At 44.7% G+C, this 15313-nt stretch overlaps 1 protein-coding gene across 2 annotated transcripts in view; it reads left to right on the top strand.

Annotated features, from left to right (window-relative positions):
* Positions 1-390: 390 nt before the first annotated feature.
* gab3 (GRB2 associated binding protein 3) overlaps positions 391-15313 on the top strand; it is a 121936-nt gene continuing 107013 nt past the window's right edge. For both annotated transcript variants that reach the window (XM_033030730.1, XM_033030728.1), the window contains exon 1: positions 391-761. In XM_033030730.1, the coding sequence (XP_032886621.1) occupies positions 690-761 (72 nt within the window). In that variant the 5' untranslated portion in view covers positions 391-689. The remainder of the gene's footprint in view (positions 762-15313) is intronic.

Raw genomic sequence — 15313 nt, 5'->3', positions numbered from 1 at the left:
ACCGACAGGTGCGATCAGACCGACAGGGGAAGCAAGTTCGAAAGTAGAAATAAGAAGTCGCGAACAACTGAAAATAATGCAGATAACCGCAGTCTCGGTTTTAATGTATACACCGTATGCTTGTCTACGACAGAAGCTTTGTATTCCTACCAATTATCACCGGCCCATTAGATTTATGCAACCGGGAGAAATGTCTTATTAATCTGTGAAATAGGAGGTGAATTTCAATTCTATTTTTAAACACACACCCCGTTTACATTGGTGATTGTACGTTGTATCACTCCTGACAATGTCGCCATTCAAAACTCTGTTTCTAATCTCTTTTGATTCCACAATTGAGGGTGGTCTGGACGCGCTTTCGGTTTTTCTTTCTGCATTTCGAGAGGGGAAGGGCGCGATGTGTGCGTGTTTGTTGTTTACCTCGCGTCAGGCCGCGATATGACTATTATTGGACAGCTCTGTGTAAATGGGTGGGATAAGTGGTGTGTGTGGCTCCCTCGCTATTTGCTTCCGCCTCCGAACAGAAGGAACTTGTGCCATTAGACAGATGACAGATACTGGGATGGATTTAACATTGCACCGTGCATGGGAAAGCTGAGTTGACAGCGAAATCAAACACTCACACACACACACACACACACACACACACACCAAAAAAAAAAGAAACGTTGTCCTGGCGACTCGCAGGCATGAGTGTGGAGGACATCGTTCACACCGGCTGGCTTATCAAATCGCCCCCAGAAAGGAAATTAAGGCGCTATGTAAGTAAAGAAATGCTTTCAACTGTATCTGTGTATCCATTGAATATTAATTCCGCTCAGAAACTGCTACGGTTCAGATACGATGCAGAAACGGCACCCAGCGTTGGGCAGAAAGCACTTGAATTAATCAGCGATGGCTGGGACCTTGACAATATGTCACTGAATAATTCTAGCCGAGATAAATAATGTATTGGCCATTATTTATTTCGGGATTAGCATATATTGTCTTGCAACATGCAGCCCTTAAACCAGCGTCGTTGTTGAGCGTGTTGTTACGAAAGTTAATTGTCCTGAGCAGTTCTTTTTAATTTCCACCTGGGTTCAGGATTAGGGGCAGTCAGTGGGCTTTCTCTCTCCTCCTCACTACACAGCTTGAACTGTCCGCCTGATTTTTTTATTTTTTTTTACTGAGAAATTTGGGCGTCTTTTCAAAACATCACCAAATCGGAAACCGAGCCACAAGGTTACTGGCGTTCGTTCTCCAAGCTCTGATCCGACCAGAAAATACACACACACACACTGAAGGAGAACACGGTGGATGCATTGTGTTCACCGCGTTACAACTGTGCTTGGCTATGCGTTGGTTATATATAAATGGCACGGCTGAGCTCGCAAATGCTCCTCAACTCTCCTTGGACGCGTCAATAATTTGAAAACAATACCCGAGGTCACATGCGGCCGGCATTGAGAGATGACCTGTGGTAGATTCCTCGAGAATAGAGATCTCCACACTTTGAAGCAACGTTTGGGCAGGAGGGGGAGAGGTGGTTGTTGTTCTCCGTGACCTAATACTTACTAAGATATAAACATGATTAATTTGGCACTTCTTCGCTTGTGATCCTCGCCATATGCTGCATCCAGTCTGCTAACGTTTCATGAACATGACTCACAATTGCACCCGGGATCAGCGCTGCCGTGGGAAGGTCTCGAACGTCGTGGGTGGAAAGCAAAAAGAACGGTGTCACTTTATGTCATATGAACACATCTCACTAGCCTGACGCTAGTTACCCTCCCTGCCCACCTCTGCTAACGCACCTGTCACCATCAACATTAAAATATAGAATATATATATATAGATATGTCAAAATAAACACTTAAATTAAACCCTTCCATTTCATTCTCAGTTTACACTAACTAATCTTCCATAGCTTTGGCTGGTGAGACTTGAAAACAATACTCCAAAGTATTGGAGCAAGTCTGCTTTGGGGTAACGGTGTATGTGAACGTGTGAAATTCGATAACCAGTGGTGCTTTAGCACAGGTGGCGAGGCTGATCATTGTCTCAGCGAAGAGGGAGTGTGTGACTGAGTTATGCAAGGCAGTCTGCATGCCTTTGGCAGCCTCGACCGCCCTTGGAAGGCTGTCAAGCCCTGTCGAAGATATGCTCTCCAAAATAGTAATAAATAAAAACTCAGTCCTATGAAATCCCAGCTTTGGCGCCGATTGTGTTTTTAAAAAAATGCTGTAGGAAGGCAGGGAAACTTATTTGCAAATCAAAAACAACTTCACTCCACTGGTCACGCTGAACTTGTTGACGGAATCGCCTCCAGTCTCCGTCGCTTAAAACAACGGATTTTCATTCGACTATTTCTTTATTCCCACACGCAATGACCACTAATACACACACAGTATCCATATTCGCACAGTGCAGAAACGGGCCATTCGGCCCATCAGGACCATGCCGACTATTTCGCCCATGCACACGCATCCAGGATGGTAAATCTGCGGAATTCTTTGCCTCAGAAAGCTGTGGAGGCCAAGTCAATTGATATTTTTAAGGCGGAGATTGACAAATTCTTGATTAGTATGGGTGTCAGGGGTTCTGGGGCAAAGGCAGGAAAATGGGGTTGAGAGGGAAAGATAGATCAACCATGTGGTGTAGACTTGATGGGCCGAATGGTCTAATTCTGCTCCTAGAATTTATGAACGATTTCATTTGCCTACGTTCTGATTTCCCTCACCTTAACCTATATAACTGCTAAAAATGCCTCTAAAAAGTAGTGATTGTATCTGACTCCATAAACTGCCATTTCATGGAAAACAAGCCCAGCTTATCCAACCTGTTCCCAATAATTAATGTCCACCAATCCAAGTAAAGTATTTGTGAATCTCTCCTGCACTGTCTCCAAATTAAACACCTCCTTCCTATCTTGAGGGCATCAGAATTGCACACAATATTCTAAGTTTAGCCTGACCAGTGTTTTGTAAAGTTGCGACATAACTCTTGTAGAGGTGTACAAAATCATGAGAGGAATAGATCAGGTAGATGCACAGGGTCTCTTTCCCAGAGTAGGGGAATCGCGAATCAGAGGACATAGGTTTAAGTTGAGAGGGGAAAGATTTAATTGGAACCTGAGGAGTAAGATTTTCACTCAAATGGTGGTGGGTGCGTGGAATGAGCTGCCGGAGGAGGTAGTTGAGGCAGGTACTATCGCAAAATTTAAGAAACATTTAGACAGGTACTTGGATCGGACCGGTTTAGAAGGACAAACATGTTCCCGATGTTGGGGGACTCCAGAACCAGGGGCCACAGTTTAAGAATAAGGGGTAGGCCATTTAGAACGGAGATGAGGAAAAACATTTTCACCCAGAGAGTTGTGAATCTGAAGAATTCTCTGCCTCAGAGGGAGGTAGAGGCCAATTCTCTGGATGCATTCAAGAGAGAGTTAGATAGAGCTCTTAAAGATAGTGGAGTCAAGGGATATGGGGAGAAGGCAGGAACGGGTACTGATTGTGGATGATCAGCCATGATCACAGTGAATGGCGGTGCTGGCTCGAAGGGCCAAATGGCCTACTCCTGCACCTATTGTCTATTGTCTATAAATTCAGGCAGGTGGGACTAGTGTAGATGGGGCATGTTGGTCGGTGTGGGCAAGTTGGGCTGAAGGGCCTGTTTCCACGTTGTACGACTATTTCCCAACTTTTGCAATCTACTCTCTGATCTGTGAAGGCGAGCATGACATCTGCTTTCTACACCGTCCTATCCAGCTGTGTTAACACTTTCAGAGAACTGCGGACTTGGCCCTCTATAGTCCACTGTTCAGCTACATTCTTTAGTGACTTACCATTTACAGTCTATGTCTGACTTATTTCACTACCCAAATTGTTATACCTCACTTCTTCGTAGTAAATTCCATTTGCTGCACTCCACCCAATCTTCCGTCTGATTTATGTCATGTTTTGTTTAGTTTAGTTTTATTTTTTAGTTTAGAGATACAGTGTAGAAACAGGCACTTTGGCCCACCGAGTCCGTGCTGACCAGCAATCCCCGCACGCCAACACCACCCTACACACTAGGGACAATTTACAATTATACCAAGCCAATTCACCTACAAACCTGTACATCTTTGGAGTGTGCGGGGAAACCGGAGCTTCCCAGAGAAAACCCACGCAGGTCACAGGGTGAACATACAAACTCTGTAGAGACAGCACCCACAGGCAGGATCGAACCCGGGTCTCTGGCCCTGTAAGGCAGCAACTCTGCCTCTGTGCCACCATGCTGCCCTGTATCCCAGCCAGCGTTGCAAGTTGTCCACCTTTCAGCGGGGGTCAATTGGTGAAAATGAGCACAATGAAAAATGATAAATATTGCCCATTTTCAGAAGATGTGTAAAGTATCTTTCATGTCTCACAATTGTTATATGCTGTCCAAACTATGTAATCATTATATCTGAGTCATGGAGCAGATTATAAATAGAAGCTGCAAGACTTGGTCATGGAAGTTGTAGTATTTGCTTTTTCACAGGTACAGTGCTTATACAGAATGTATGAAGTCAAGCTATTGCACTTCCCAGGATGTTGAGCTTGGAAAGAGATGGGCCAATTGATACACAAGCTGTATCAAAGTATCCTTAAGCTATTTAGTTTCGTAAGGTATTTAGCTTATAAACAGGTTTCTATTGTCACTATGTGCAGGTAGATGGGACATAGAAACATAGAAACATAGAAAATAGGTGCAGGAGTAGGCCATTCGGCCCCTCGAGTCTGCACCGCCATTCAATATGATCATGGCTGATCATCCAACTCAGTATCCTTCTCTCCATACCCCCTGATCCCTTTAGCCACAAGGGCCACATCTAACTCCCTCTTAAATATAGCCAATGAACTGGCCTCAACTACCTTCTGCGGCAGAGAATTCCAGAGATTCACCACTCTCTGTGTGAATAAAGCTTTCCTCATCTCGGTCCTAAAAGATTTCCCCCTTATCCTTAAACTGTGACCCCTTGTTCTGGACTTCCCCAACATCGGGAACAATCTTCCTGCATCTAGCCTGTCCAACCCCTTAAGAATTTTGTAAGTTTCAATAAGATCCCCCCTCAATCTTCTAAATTCTAGCGAGTACAAACCGAGTCTATCCAGGCTTTCTTCATATGAAAGTCCTGACATCCCAGGAATCAGTCTGGTGAGAGTAAGTGTTCGACACAGACTAGAAGGGCCGAGATGGCCTGTTTCCGTGCTGTAATTGTTATATGGTTATATGGTTATATGAAGATATCTCTTCAGGTGCTATGTATAGGAAGGAACTGCAGATGCTGGTTTATACTGAAGATATATGCACAATGCTGGAGTAACTCAGGCAGCACCTCTGGAGAAAAGGAATAGGTGGCGCTTCTGGTCAGATCCCTTTTTCAGGTCCTCACTTCAGGTGCTGCCTTGCTACAGAGGTGATAAACAGCCAAGAATGTTATGGGCGGCATGGTGGCGCAGTGGTAGAGTTGTTGCCTTACAGCACTTAAAGCGCCAGAGTCCCGGGTTCGATCCCGACCACAGGTGCTTGTCTGTACGGAGTTTGTACGTTCTCCCCGTGACCACGTGGGTTTTCTCCGGGTGCTCCGGTTTCCTCCCACACACCAAGGACGTCCAGGTTTGTAGGTTAATTGGCTTGGTATAAAGGTAAAATTGTCCCTAGTGTGAGTAGGATAATGTTAATGTGTGGGGAGCGCTGGTCGGTGCGGACTCGGTGGGCCGAAGGGCCTATTGCCACACTGGAATTCTGCACTAATAGCTGAGAAAGTAAGAATGTAAAACGTAAGAAATGGAGAATAGATTTGATCATGAAGTCAAGCCTAAGGAAAACACACTTCCGAGCCATCAAGCATCCTTTTACTCTAATCGCATTTTATTCTCACCATATTCTCAACAGCTCCCTTAGACCCTACCACGCATCTACACACAAGGTGCAAACTACAATGACCAATTAACCAGCTAAGCGTCCCATCTTTGGAAACCGGAGAACCCAGAAGAAACCCCACGGCCACAGGAAGAACGTGCAAACGCTCGACAGACAATACCAGAGGTCAGGATTGAACCTAGGTCACTGGAGCTGTGAGGCAGCATCTCTACCAGCTGTGCCAGTGGGCTGCCCATGCCATTGTTCCACCCGTCCTTTAAATCTGTTCTAACATTCATGAAATGTAGAATCATGAGGGGCGTAGCTAAGGTGAAAGTTCGGGCAAGCAAAAACTAGAGGGCATAAAGTTAAGTTAAGAGAAACGAAAGATTTAAAGGGGACCTGAGAGGCAATTTCATCACACAGAGGATGGCAGGCAAGTGGAAAGAGCTGCTAAATGAAGTGGTAGAAGTGAGTATTACAGCATCTAAAAAGAAAGAAAAATGTTTAAAGGGAAATAGGCAAAACACAAGCAAACTAGATCAGATTGGCAATTTGGTCCGCATGGGGTGACTAGGGCAGAAGGGCCCGTTTTCGTGCTGTATAAAGGGCCTGTCCCACCAGGCGATTACCGGCGTCATCTCAGTGTCGCCAAAAGATTTTGAACATTTCAAAATCCAGCGGGGACAAAAAAATGTTGCGACACTTGAAAAAACACCGCGCGTCATACGACATCACGCCACGTCACCACCGCGTCGTGCCGCATCACGCCACGTCACCACCGCGTCGTGCCGCATCACGCCACAAATGTTTCGGTGACCTGATACGTCAGTCAATGATGCCGGCAGTCATCGAAAAAATCGGCAAGTGGGACAGGCCCTTAACTATGACTCTGTTCATTCAGAGCATCGCGGAGTCTGTATATCAATAGCACACAGCTCTATTGCAGGAAGGTCCAGATCAAATCACTTCAAAATGAACAGTCTAGAGAAGGGTCACGACCCAAAATATCACCTCAATTAAAATTAACCTAAACTAAACCAAACTAAGCGGCACGGTGGCGCAGCAGTAGAGTTGCTGCCTTACAGCACCAGGGACCCAGGTTCAATCCTGACCTTGGTTGCTGTCTGTACAGAGTTTGTACGTTCTCCCTGTGGGGTTTTCCCCGGGTGCTCCGGTTTCCTCCCACACTCCAAAGACGTAGAGGTTCATAGGTTAATTGGCTTCTGTAAATTATTCCTAGTGTGCAGGGCAGAGCTAATGTATAGGGAGATTGCTGGTCGGCACGGACCCGCTGCGCTGAAGGACCTGTTTCTACACTGTATCTTTAACGTCTATAGTCTAAAAGTCCAGTCTAAACTAAACTAAACTAAACTAAACTCTACTATCCATGTTCTTCATAGATGCTGCTTGACCTGCTGAGTTACCCCAGCACTTTGTGTCTTCTTTTTTGTAAACCAGCACCTGCAGTTCCTTGTATCTCAAGATGAACATAGAAGTTCTGAATATCCTCAGAGTTTCCTTATGCCCCTGTCCCACTTAGGAAACCTGAACGGAAACCTCTGGAGACTTTGCGTCCCACCCAAGGTTTCCGTGCGGTTGCCGGAGGTTGCAGGTGGTTGCCGGAGGTTGCAGGTAGTGGAAGCAGGTAGGGAGACTGACAAAAACCTCCGGGAACCTCCGGGAACCGCTCAGTTCAGGTTTCCTAAGTGGGACAGGGGCATTAGTGTCCTCTGGACAGCACTCTGAGACAGGGCTCTTCCTCCAGTCCAGTTGCCAAGCATCAACTTCTTGCAGTATCTTAGCTATTGCCCTGGAGAATTTTGCTGACCCTGCACTCAACTTAACCTGACTCAGGTCAGCAAGCATTAATTTCAGTGGAGTGGAACGACAGCTAAGCAAAAGATGTAAAGTCCAGGTCATTTACATTTTCTGTAACTTAGGTATATTTAAACATTAACTTAAAACAACAAAATGTATTAAAATACATGAAAGTGTTTACCACTCTTTTGTGTTGCTTTTAAAAAATAAGTTTAAAGCAAGGTAATAATATATCAGGTTTTTAATAGTATGTTTGATTTTTAATGGTACTTTAACTTTTGTTTGTAATGCTTATGAATGTCACCATTCCAAGCTCGTTGACTGAAATAAACTTGGCTATCATGTCATGACTAGGGGAATGCTTGTTATTTATGGTGGGAGTCGCTTAAAGATAGCGGAGTCAGGGGATATGGGGAGAAGGCAGGAACGGGGTAGTGATTGGGGATGATCAGCCATGATCACATTGAATGGCGGTGCTGGCTCAAAGGGCCGAATGGCCTACTCCTGCACCTATTGTCTATTGTCTCTAGGCTGTTCTAGGCTTTGCTGTTCAGAGACCAGGTTTGAAGACCAAGTTTATACAAAATCTGCTTCAGATAGATGGAATCTAGGTGGGTGCAGGGACAACGTATAGGAGAATAAAAAAGACACAAAGTGCTGGAGTAATTCAGCGGGTCAGGCAGCATCTCTGGAGAACAGTTTCGTTTAGTTTAGGGATACAGCAGGGGAACATGCCCTTTGGCCCACCGAGTCTGCACTGACCAGTGATCCCCGCACATTAACAATAACCTACACACATTTATACCAAGCGCAGCGATAGAGTTGCTGCCTTACAGCGAATGCAGCGCAGGAGACCCGGGTTTGATCCCGACTACGGGTGCTGTCTGTACAGAGTTTGTACGTTCTACCCATGACCTGCGTGGGTTTTCTCAGAGATCTTCGATTTCCTCCCACACTCCAAAGACGTACAGGTTTGTAGATTAATTGGCTTGGTAAATGTAAAAAACTGTCCCTAGTGTGCGTAGGATAGTGTTAATATGCGGGGGTCACTGGTCGGCACGGACCCGGTGGGTCGAAGGGCCTGTTTTCGCACTGTATCTCTAAACTAAACGAAACTAAACTAATTAACCTACAAACCTGTATGTTTTTGGAGTGTGGGAGGAAACCGAAGATCTCGGAGAAAACCCACGTGATCACGGGGAGAACGTACAAACTCCATACAGACAGCGCCCTAGTCAGGATCGAACCCGGGTCTCTGCTGCTGTAAGCAACTCTACCGCAGCACCACCGTGCCACCACAGTTTCAGAATGGGACCCTTCTTCAAAAGTAAGATGTGGAGGTGGTCTGCTGTACTTCAGTGTGGATTGGACATAAATATGGTGGTTTAGAGTTGCTGCCTCACAGAGCCAGGGACCTGGGTTTGATCTTGGCGACAGATGCTGGCAACAAAAGCTTTCCACTGTACCTCGGTACACGTGATAATAAACTAAATTGAACTGAACTGAACTGTCCATACGGTGTTTGTACGTTATTCCCGTGACCTGCGTGGGTTTTCTCTGGGATCTCCGGTATCTTCCCACGCTCCAAAGATTTACAGGTTTGAGGGCTGATTGGCTCGGTAAAATTGTAATTGTCCCTAGTGTATAGGATATCGTTAGTGGGCAGGGATCGTTGGTCGGCATGGACTCATTGGGCCGAAGGGCCAGTTTTGGTGCTGTATCTCTAAATGAAACTAAACTAAAATATCTTGGCAACCAAACGTGGTCCGTTGCCTGTTAGTTGTGAACGCCATTGCTGTGCCTTGTCCACTTTCTCCTTATGGTCATTTTACTTTGATTCACTTAGCATCTAAAAATCTATTGATCTCAGTCACAAATATAAATGACCCCCAGGGATGGATTTCTTCAGAATAAAGAAACTTCTCCTCGTTTGTGTAAATGGCTGGCAACACTGTCCTGATCTATACCTTTTCATAAGTTCATACATTCATAAGTTCAAAGAGCAGAATTAGGCCATTTGGCCCATCAAGTTTACTCTGTCATTCAATTATGGATGATCTATCTTTACCTCTCAACCCTATTCTTCTGCCTTCTCCCCATAACCCCTGCTATCCTTCCTGCCTTACATCTCCAGAGGCCCGGGTTCGATCCTGGCTTCAGGTGCTGTTTGTACGGAGTTTGTACGTTCTCCCTGTGACCTCGTGGGTTTTTCCCGGGTGCTCTGGTTTCCTCCCACACTTAAAAAAATTACAGATTTGTAGGTTAATTGGCTTCGGTAAAATTTTAAATTTTCGCTAGTGTGTAGGATAGTGTTAATGTACGGGCTGATCGCTGGTCGTCGCGGAGTTAGTGGGTCGAAGGGCCTGTTTAGGCACTGTATCTCCAACGTCTAAAGTATCACCTGTTTAATTACATCTTTCTTTGCATGTGCTGGTCAAAATTGTACATTTAACAAGCTGTGGCCTGACGAGTTTCGTACAGTTCCAGCTTAACATCTTGGTAATAATACTAATAAAGGAAAATATCCCACATGCTTAATAATCATCTTCTCGATCTGACCTGCTGCCTTTAAATATCTGTGGACTTTATTGCTTATTATCTTAGATCAGGTCATATCAGACTAGTGTATTGTGATATAGATCAGGGAGCAATGAAATTCCTTGTTCACATGAAGGTCACAATGGATGTGCAGAAATCATAAATACATCAATAACTCCAATCAAGATACAAAATACCAAAATGTTAGAGCCATAGAGTGATACAGTGTGGAAACAGGTCCTTCGGCCCAACTTGCCCACACGAGCCAACATGCCCCAACTACTTTAATCCCACCTGTCCGCGTGTGGTCCATATCCCTCCAAACCTGTCCTATCCATGTGCCTATCTAACTGTTTCTTAAATGTTGGGATAGTCTCAACTACCTCCTCTGGCAGCTTGTTCCATTCATCCAACACCCTTTGTGTGAGAAAGTTACCCCCTCAGATTCCTCTTAAATCTTTTCCCCTACAATTTAAACATATGTCCTCTGATCGTCCATTCGTCTACTCTGGGCAATAGACTCTGTGCATCTACCCAATCTTTTCCTCTTATGATTTTATACACCTCTATAAGATCATCCCCCATCCTCCTGCGCTCAAATTGTTGTTGTTGCACTATCCTCTCACTATCTTCCATTTGTTCTTTATTCCCTGATCTAGTTGCTATTCTCTACACCATCATCAGTAGCCACTGCATCCCTCCCACCCCAACTCACCACCGCCCCCCCCCACTCTCTTCCCTGTCCTCCTCCTCCCCCACCTTCTCCCAGGTCGCTACTCTCCAAATGCCATAAGCTCACACTTCTCTGAATCACACTCCATTTACCACTTTGTTTTTCAACTAATCAGACCGTTTATATGTCTCACGGTATAAAGCTTATCTCCTCACTATCAACCATGTGGGTGATTTCTGTATCATTGTAAACTATTTTTAATGCTTGTTACGTTTAACCCTAAATCATTAAGAGACAATAGACAATAGACAATAGGTGCAGGAGTAGGCCATTCGGCCCTTCAAGCCAGCACCGCCATTCAATGTGATCATGGCTGATCATCCCCAATCAGTACCCCGTTCCTGCCTTCTCCCCATATCCCCTGACTCTGCTCTTTTTAAGAGCCCTATCTAGCTCTCTCTTGAAAGCATCCATAGAACCGGCCTCCACCGCCCTCTGAGGCAGAGAATTCCACAGACTCACCACTCTCTGTGAGAAAAAGTGTTTCCTCGCCTCCGTTATAAATGGCTTACTCCTTATTCTTAAACTGTGGCCCCTGGTTCTGGACTCCCCCAACATCGGGAACATGTTTCCTGCCTCTAGCGTGTCCAAGCCCTTAACAATCTTATATGTTACAATGAGACCCCTCTCATCCTTCTAAACTTGAGAGTGTCCATTGTCTCAGCATATGACAGTCCTGCCATCCCGAGAATTAACATTGTAAACCTAAGATTATTATTCTCTGTCAATGATAACAGCTTCATGATCCCTGCCAGAACCTGTCTCTCTGAAATTATTAATGTTATTTAAAACATTCCTGCTTCCTCTTGATCATTTGGTTCAGCATAATATGAAATTTTCCTCACTGATGTCCTGGTAACACATGAATGGTGCCTTTCCATTGGGGTCCACTGGCAGATTAGTTGACTAATATTTTAATGGATGAATTATTAAGTTAGATTTTGGAACTATGTAGATCTCGAATTATTTCAACCAGGGACTAACAACGCCCAATGTTGAACAGTGTTTTCCAGTCCTATTTCACAAATAGAATTTGCAGCCTATGTTTGAGAAGTGTGGGACTTTATGAACTTTAAGCTTTGGAAGGAGTCTTCTGATGTGTGCAGTAAATATTCTATGCAACAAAATGTTTTAGTGTAAAATAACTGCAATGTGTGCTGTGCAGTGTTGTAGAGGTAGAGTTGCTGCCTTACAGCGCCAGAGACCCGGGTTCAATCCTGACTACAGGTGTTGTCTGTACAGAATTTGTACATTGTCCCTGTGACCATGTGGGTTTTCTCCAGGTGCTCCAGCTTCTTCCCACACTCCAAAATCAGTCTACCCACAGGCTTGTAGACTGATTGCCTTCAGTTTTAAAAAAAAGGTAAATTGTCCCTAGTGTGGAGGATAGCGTTAAGTGTGAGCGGGGATCGCTGGTCGGCACGGACTCGGTGGGCCGAAGGGCCTGTTTCCGTGCTGTATCTCCAAATTAAACTAAACTACGACAGAGGCGTGTCTCAGGTACAGAATAGACCTGGGTGCAATATTAAAAACACCAGTTTAATTTATCCTTCTGGAGTTATGAGCTTGATCATTTTTCTGGAGATGAAGAGACTGCTGAGCGCAGGCTGTCAAGCAAGGCAACATTTCGAGAAGGATTTGTCCCACGGATTTGGAAAGCCTCCACTGTACCCACACTGAGGACCAGTGTGCTGTGCATTTCAAAGCGGTTAAATGCCTCGGTACACTGATGACGTCAATAAGCTCTTATTATTTCAAAAGACATCTGAAGCTCTTGCTGTGTTAATCACAGATGAGTTCATGTGTCGCTTTTTCTTCAGTACCAGGGAGAAATTTAATTCTAGGAGTCAGGTGAAATGTGGATTTGATTCTCAGTCAAGATGTGAAGTGCAGTAAGATAAATTTAGACAGTAACAGCTCATTTTAAAGTTAAATGTATAGAAATGTTGCGGTTATATTCATCGTGCATAAGTTCGTGCTACATATTGTGTGTGGTACCATCTATTTGGTTAGAGTCACAGAGTCATACAGTGTGGAAACAGGCCCTTCGGCCCAACTTGCCCACATCGGCCAACAATGTCCCAGCTACCCTAGTCCCACCTGCCTGCAATTGTCCCATATCCCTCTAAACCTGTCCTATCCATGTACCTGTCTAATTGTTTCACAAATGTTGCAACAGCCCCTGCCTCAACTACCTCCACCCTTTGTGTGAAAAAGTTACCCCTCACATTCCTATTAAATCTTTAAGAAGGAACTACAGATGCTGGAAAATCAAAGGGACACAAAAATGCTGGAGAAACTCAGCGGGTGCAGCAGCATCTATGCAGCGAAGGAAATAGGCAACGTTTCGGCCCGAAACGTTGCCTATTTCCTTCGCTCCATAGATGCTGCTGCACCCGCTGAGTTTCTCCAGCATTTTTGTGTACCTATTAAATCTTTCCCCCTTCCCCTTTACCGTATGTCCTCTGATCTTCAATACCCCTACTCTGGGCAAGAGACTCTGTCCTTCGAAGTTATGAGGTGCATGCCATGCAAGACAGGCCTCATAAGTAAATGAATGGGAGGTTTATTTATGCATGTGTCTGATCGGTAGAGATGCTCATGCAGGGGAGGATGAGAGTTATCTGGACTTTCTTGGCTGACTGCTGGTAAACTGTGGTGTTTTAGATTGTAATGTGGAGAGGCTTGCATTATTTTAGAATGAGGTCTATGATTTACCCAACTCCTTCTGAAAGGTGGACAACAAGTGCCGGAGTAATTAGGTGAGCCAGGCAGCATTTCTGGAGAACATGGATAGGTGATGTTTCACATCGGGACCCTTCTTAGACTGAAGAAGTTTTACAATCCAAAGTGTCACCTATCCGTGTTCTCCAGATATGGTGCCTGACCTGCTGAGACTCCAGCACTCAGTGTCCTTTAGTAGAAACAAGGGTTTCTCCTCCTTCTGAAAGTTGTTCTTCCATCATTTATAGGTTTAAACAGTAGCTATCATGCTAACTACGCCTCTCTCCTCTGCTCTGGTGGGAGACGCATTGGTTGTGCAGTTTTGGCTCCAGAAGTGCCTGGCATTTCAGTCTATCTTGGAATGATTCAGTCTGTCTTTTGCATGTAAAACCACCAGGAAAATGACTCGTCATCCTTAACTGTCGTGGTGGGCCTGCAATCATGAGAATCCAGCAATAATGGCAAATCGCAGTGCCTGAGATGCCACCTGTTCTTACTGAAATAAAAATATGCAAAATAATGTAATTGCGCAAGCAATGCATGGCTGATCTCTGATGCAGCAGCGAGAAGCAGCAGAGACCATCTGCATATATTTGAAACAATATTGTGGTGTGGACATTCAGAGGCAAGGTTGCCATGACCCCCACAGAGAGAGCAGAGCAGCTCTATCCAAAACCTCGAGCCTAAACCGTTAGGGTAGAAATGTACATTGTATGAATGGCGTGAGAAATGCTTGGCATGCTAACGTGCTTGATCCAACTCCCAGGAGGTGATTTTATATGGAAATGCTTGTTAGTGCGACCTAACCCAGGTTCAACTGCTTTCATGCACAATTTATGTTCCAGATTGTCTAATATCCTGCCAATACCGTTTTCCAATTCCTCATGCCACTATTTAGTTTTTAACTCGTATTAATGTTACAAATTTTGAATGATCTTTAAAACCAATCACCTGGTTTTCTTGTCGGCACAAGGAACCATAGATTACTGAAAAGGGACACAAAGTGCTGGAATCACTCAGCGGGTCGTCCATGTTCTCCAGAGATACTGCCTGATCCGCGGAGTTACTCCAGCGATCATCACGTTCACCAGCACTGTCCTGCACACGAGAGACAAATTTACCAAAGCCAATTAACCTACAAACCTGTACGTCTTTGAAGTGTGGGAAGAAGCCGGAGCTCTGGAGAAAACCCACAAGGTCACAGGGAGAACGTACAAACTCCATACAGGCAGCAGCTGTAGTCAGGATCCAAGCCGGGTCTCTGGTGCTGTAAGGCAGCAACTCTACCGCTGCCCCACCATGCCGCCCAAACACTACAACCTCCAAATAAGCTCCAAGCTACATAGACTTGGGGGCATTGTTTTTGTTGTTGCACTATTATCATCTGTGTGTATATATATAAACAAACAAACGATAATCTGTGTTGAATCCTGACTACCGGGGTAGAATTCAAAATATATATATATACTGAACTTCATTTATTGTGGTTTATTATGATGTACCGTGTTTATAAAGGACTATGTTTTCCTGTTTGTTGTGGGGTTGCAAGTAAAAATATCATTGTTCTCTTTTGGGACGCATGATAATAAAACACTCTTGACTCGAGTTAGGCTCCAGTGAAGTGCT

This window comes from Amblyraja radiata, chromosome 12 (assembly GCF_010909765.2).
Source record: "Amblyraja radiata isolate CabotCenter1 chromosome 12, sAmbRad1.1.pri, whole genome shotgun sequence".
Taxonomy (NCBI): Eukaryota; Metazoa; Chordata; class Chondrichthyes; order Rajiformes; family Rajidae; genus Amblyraja; species Amblyraja radiata.
Note: the sequence above shows the minus strand (reverse complement) of the source record. Positions and strands in the feature narration are given on the sequence as shown.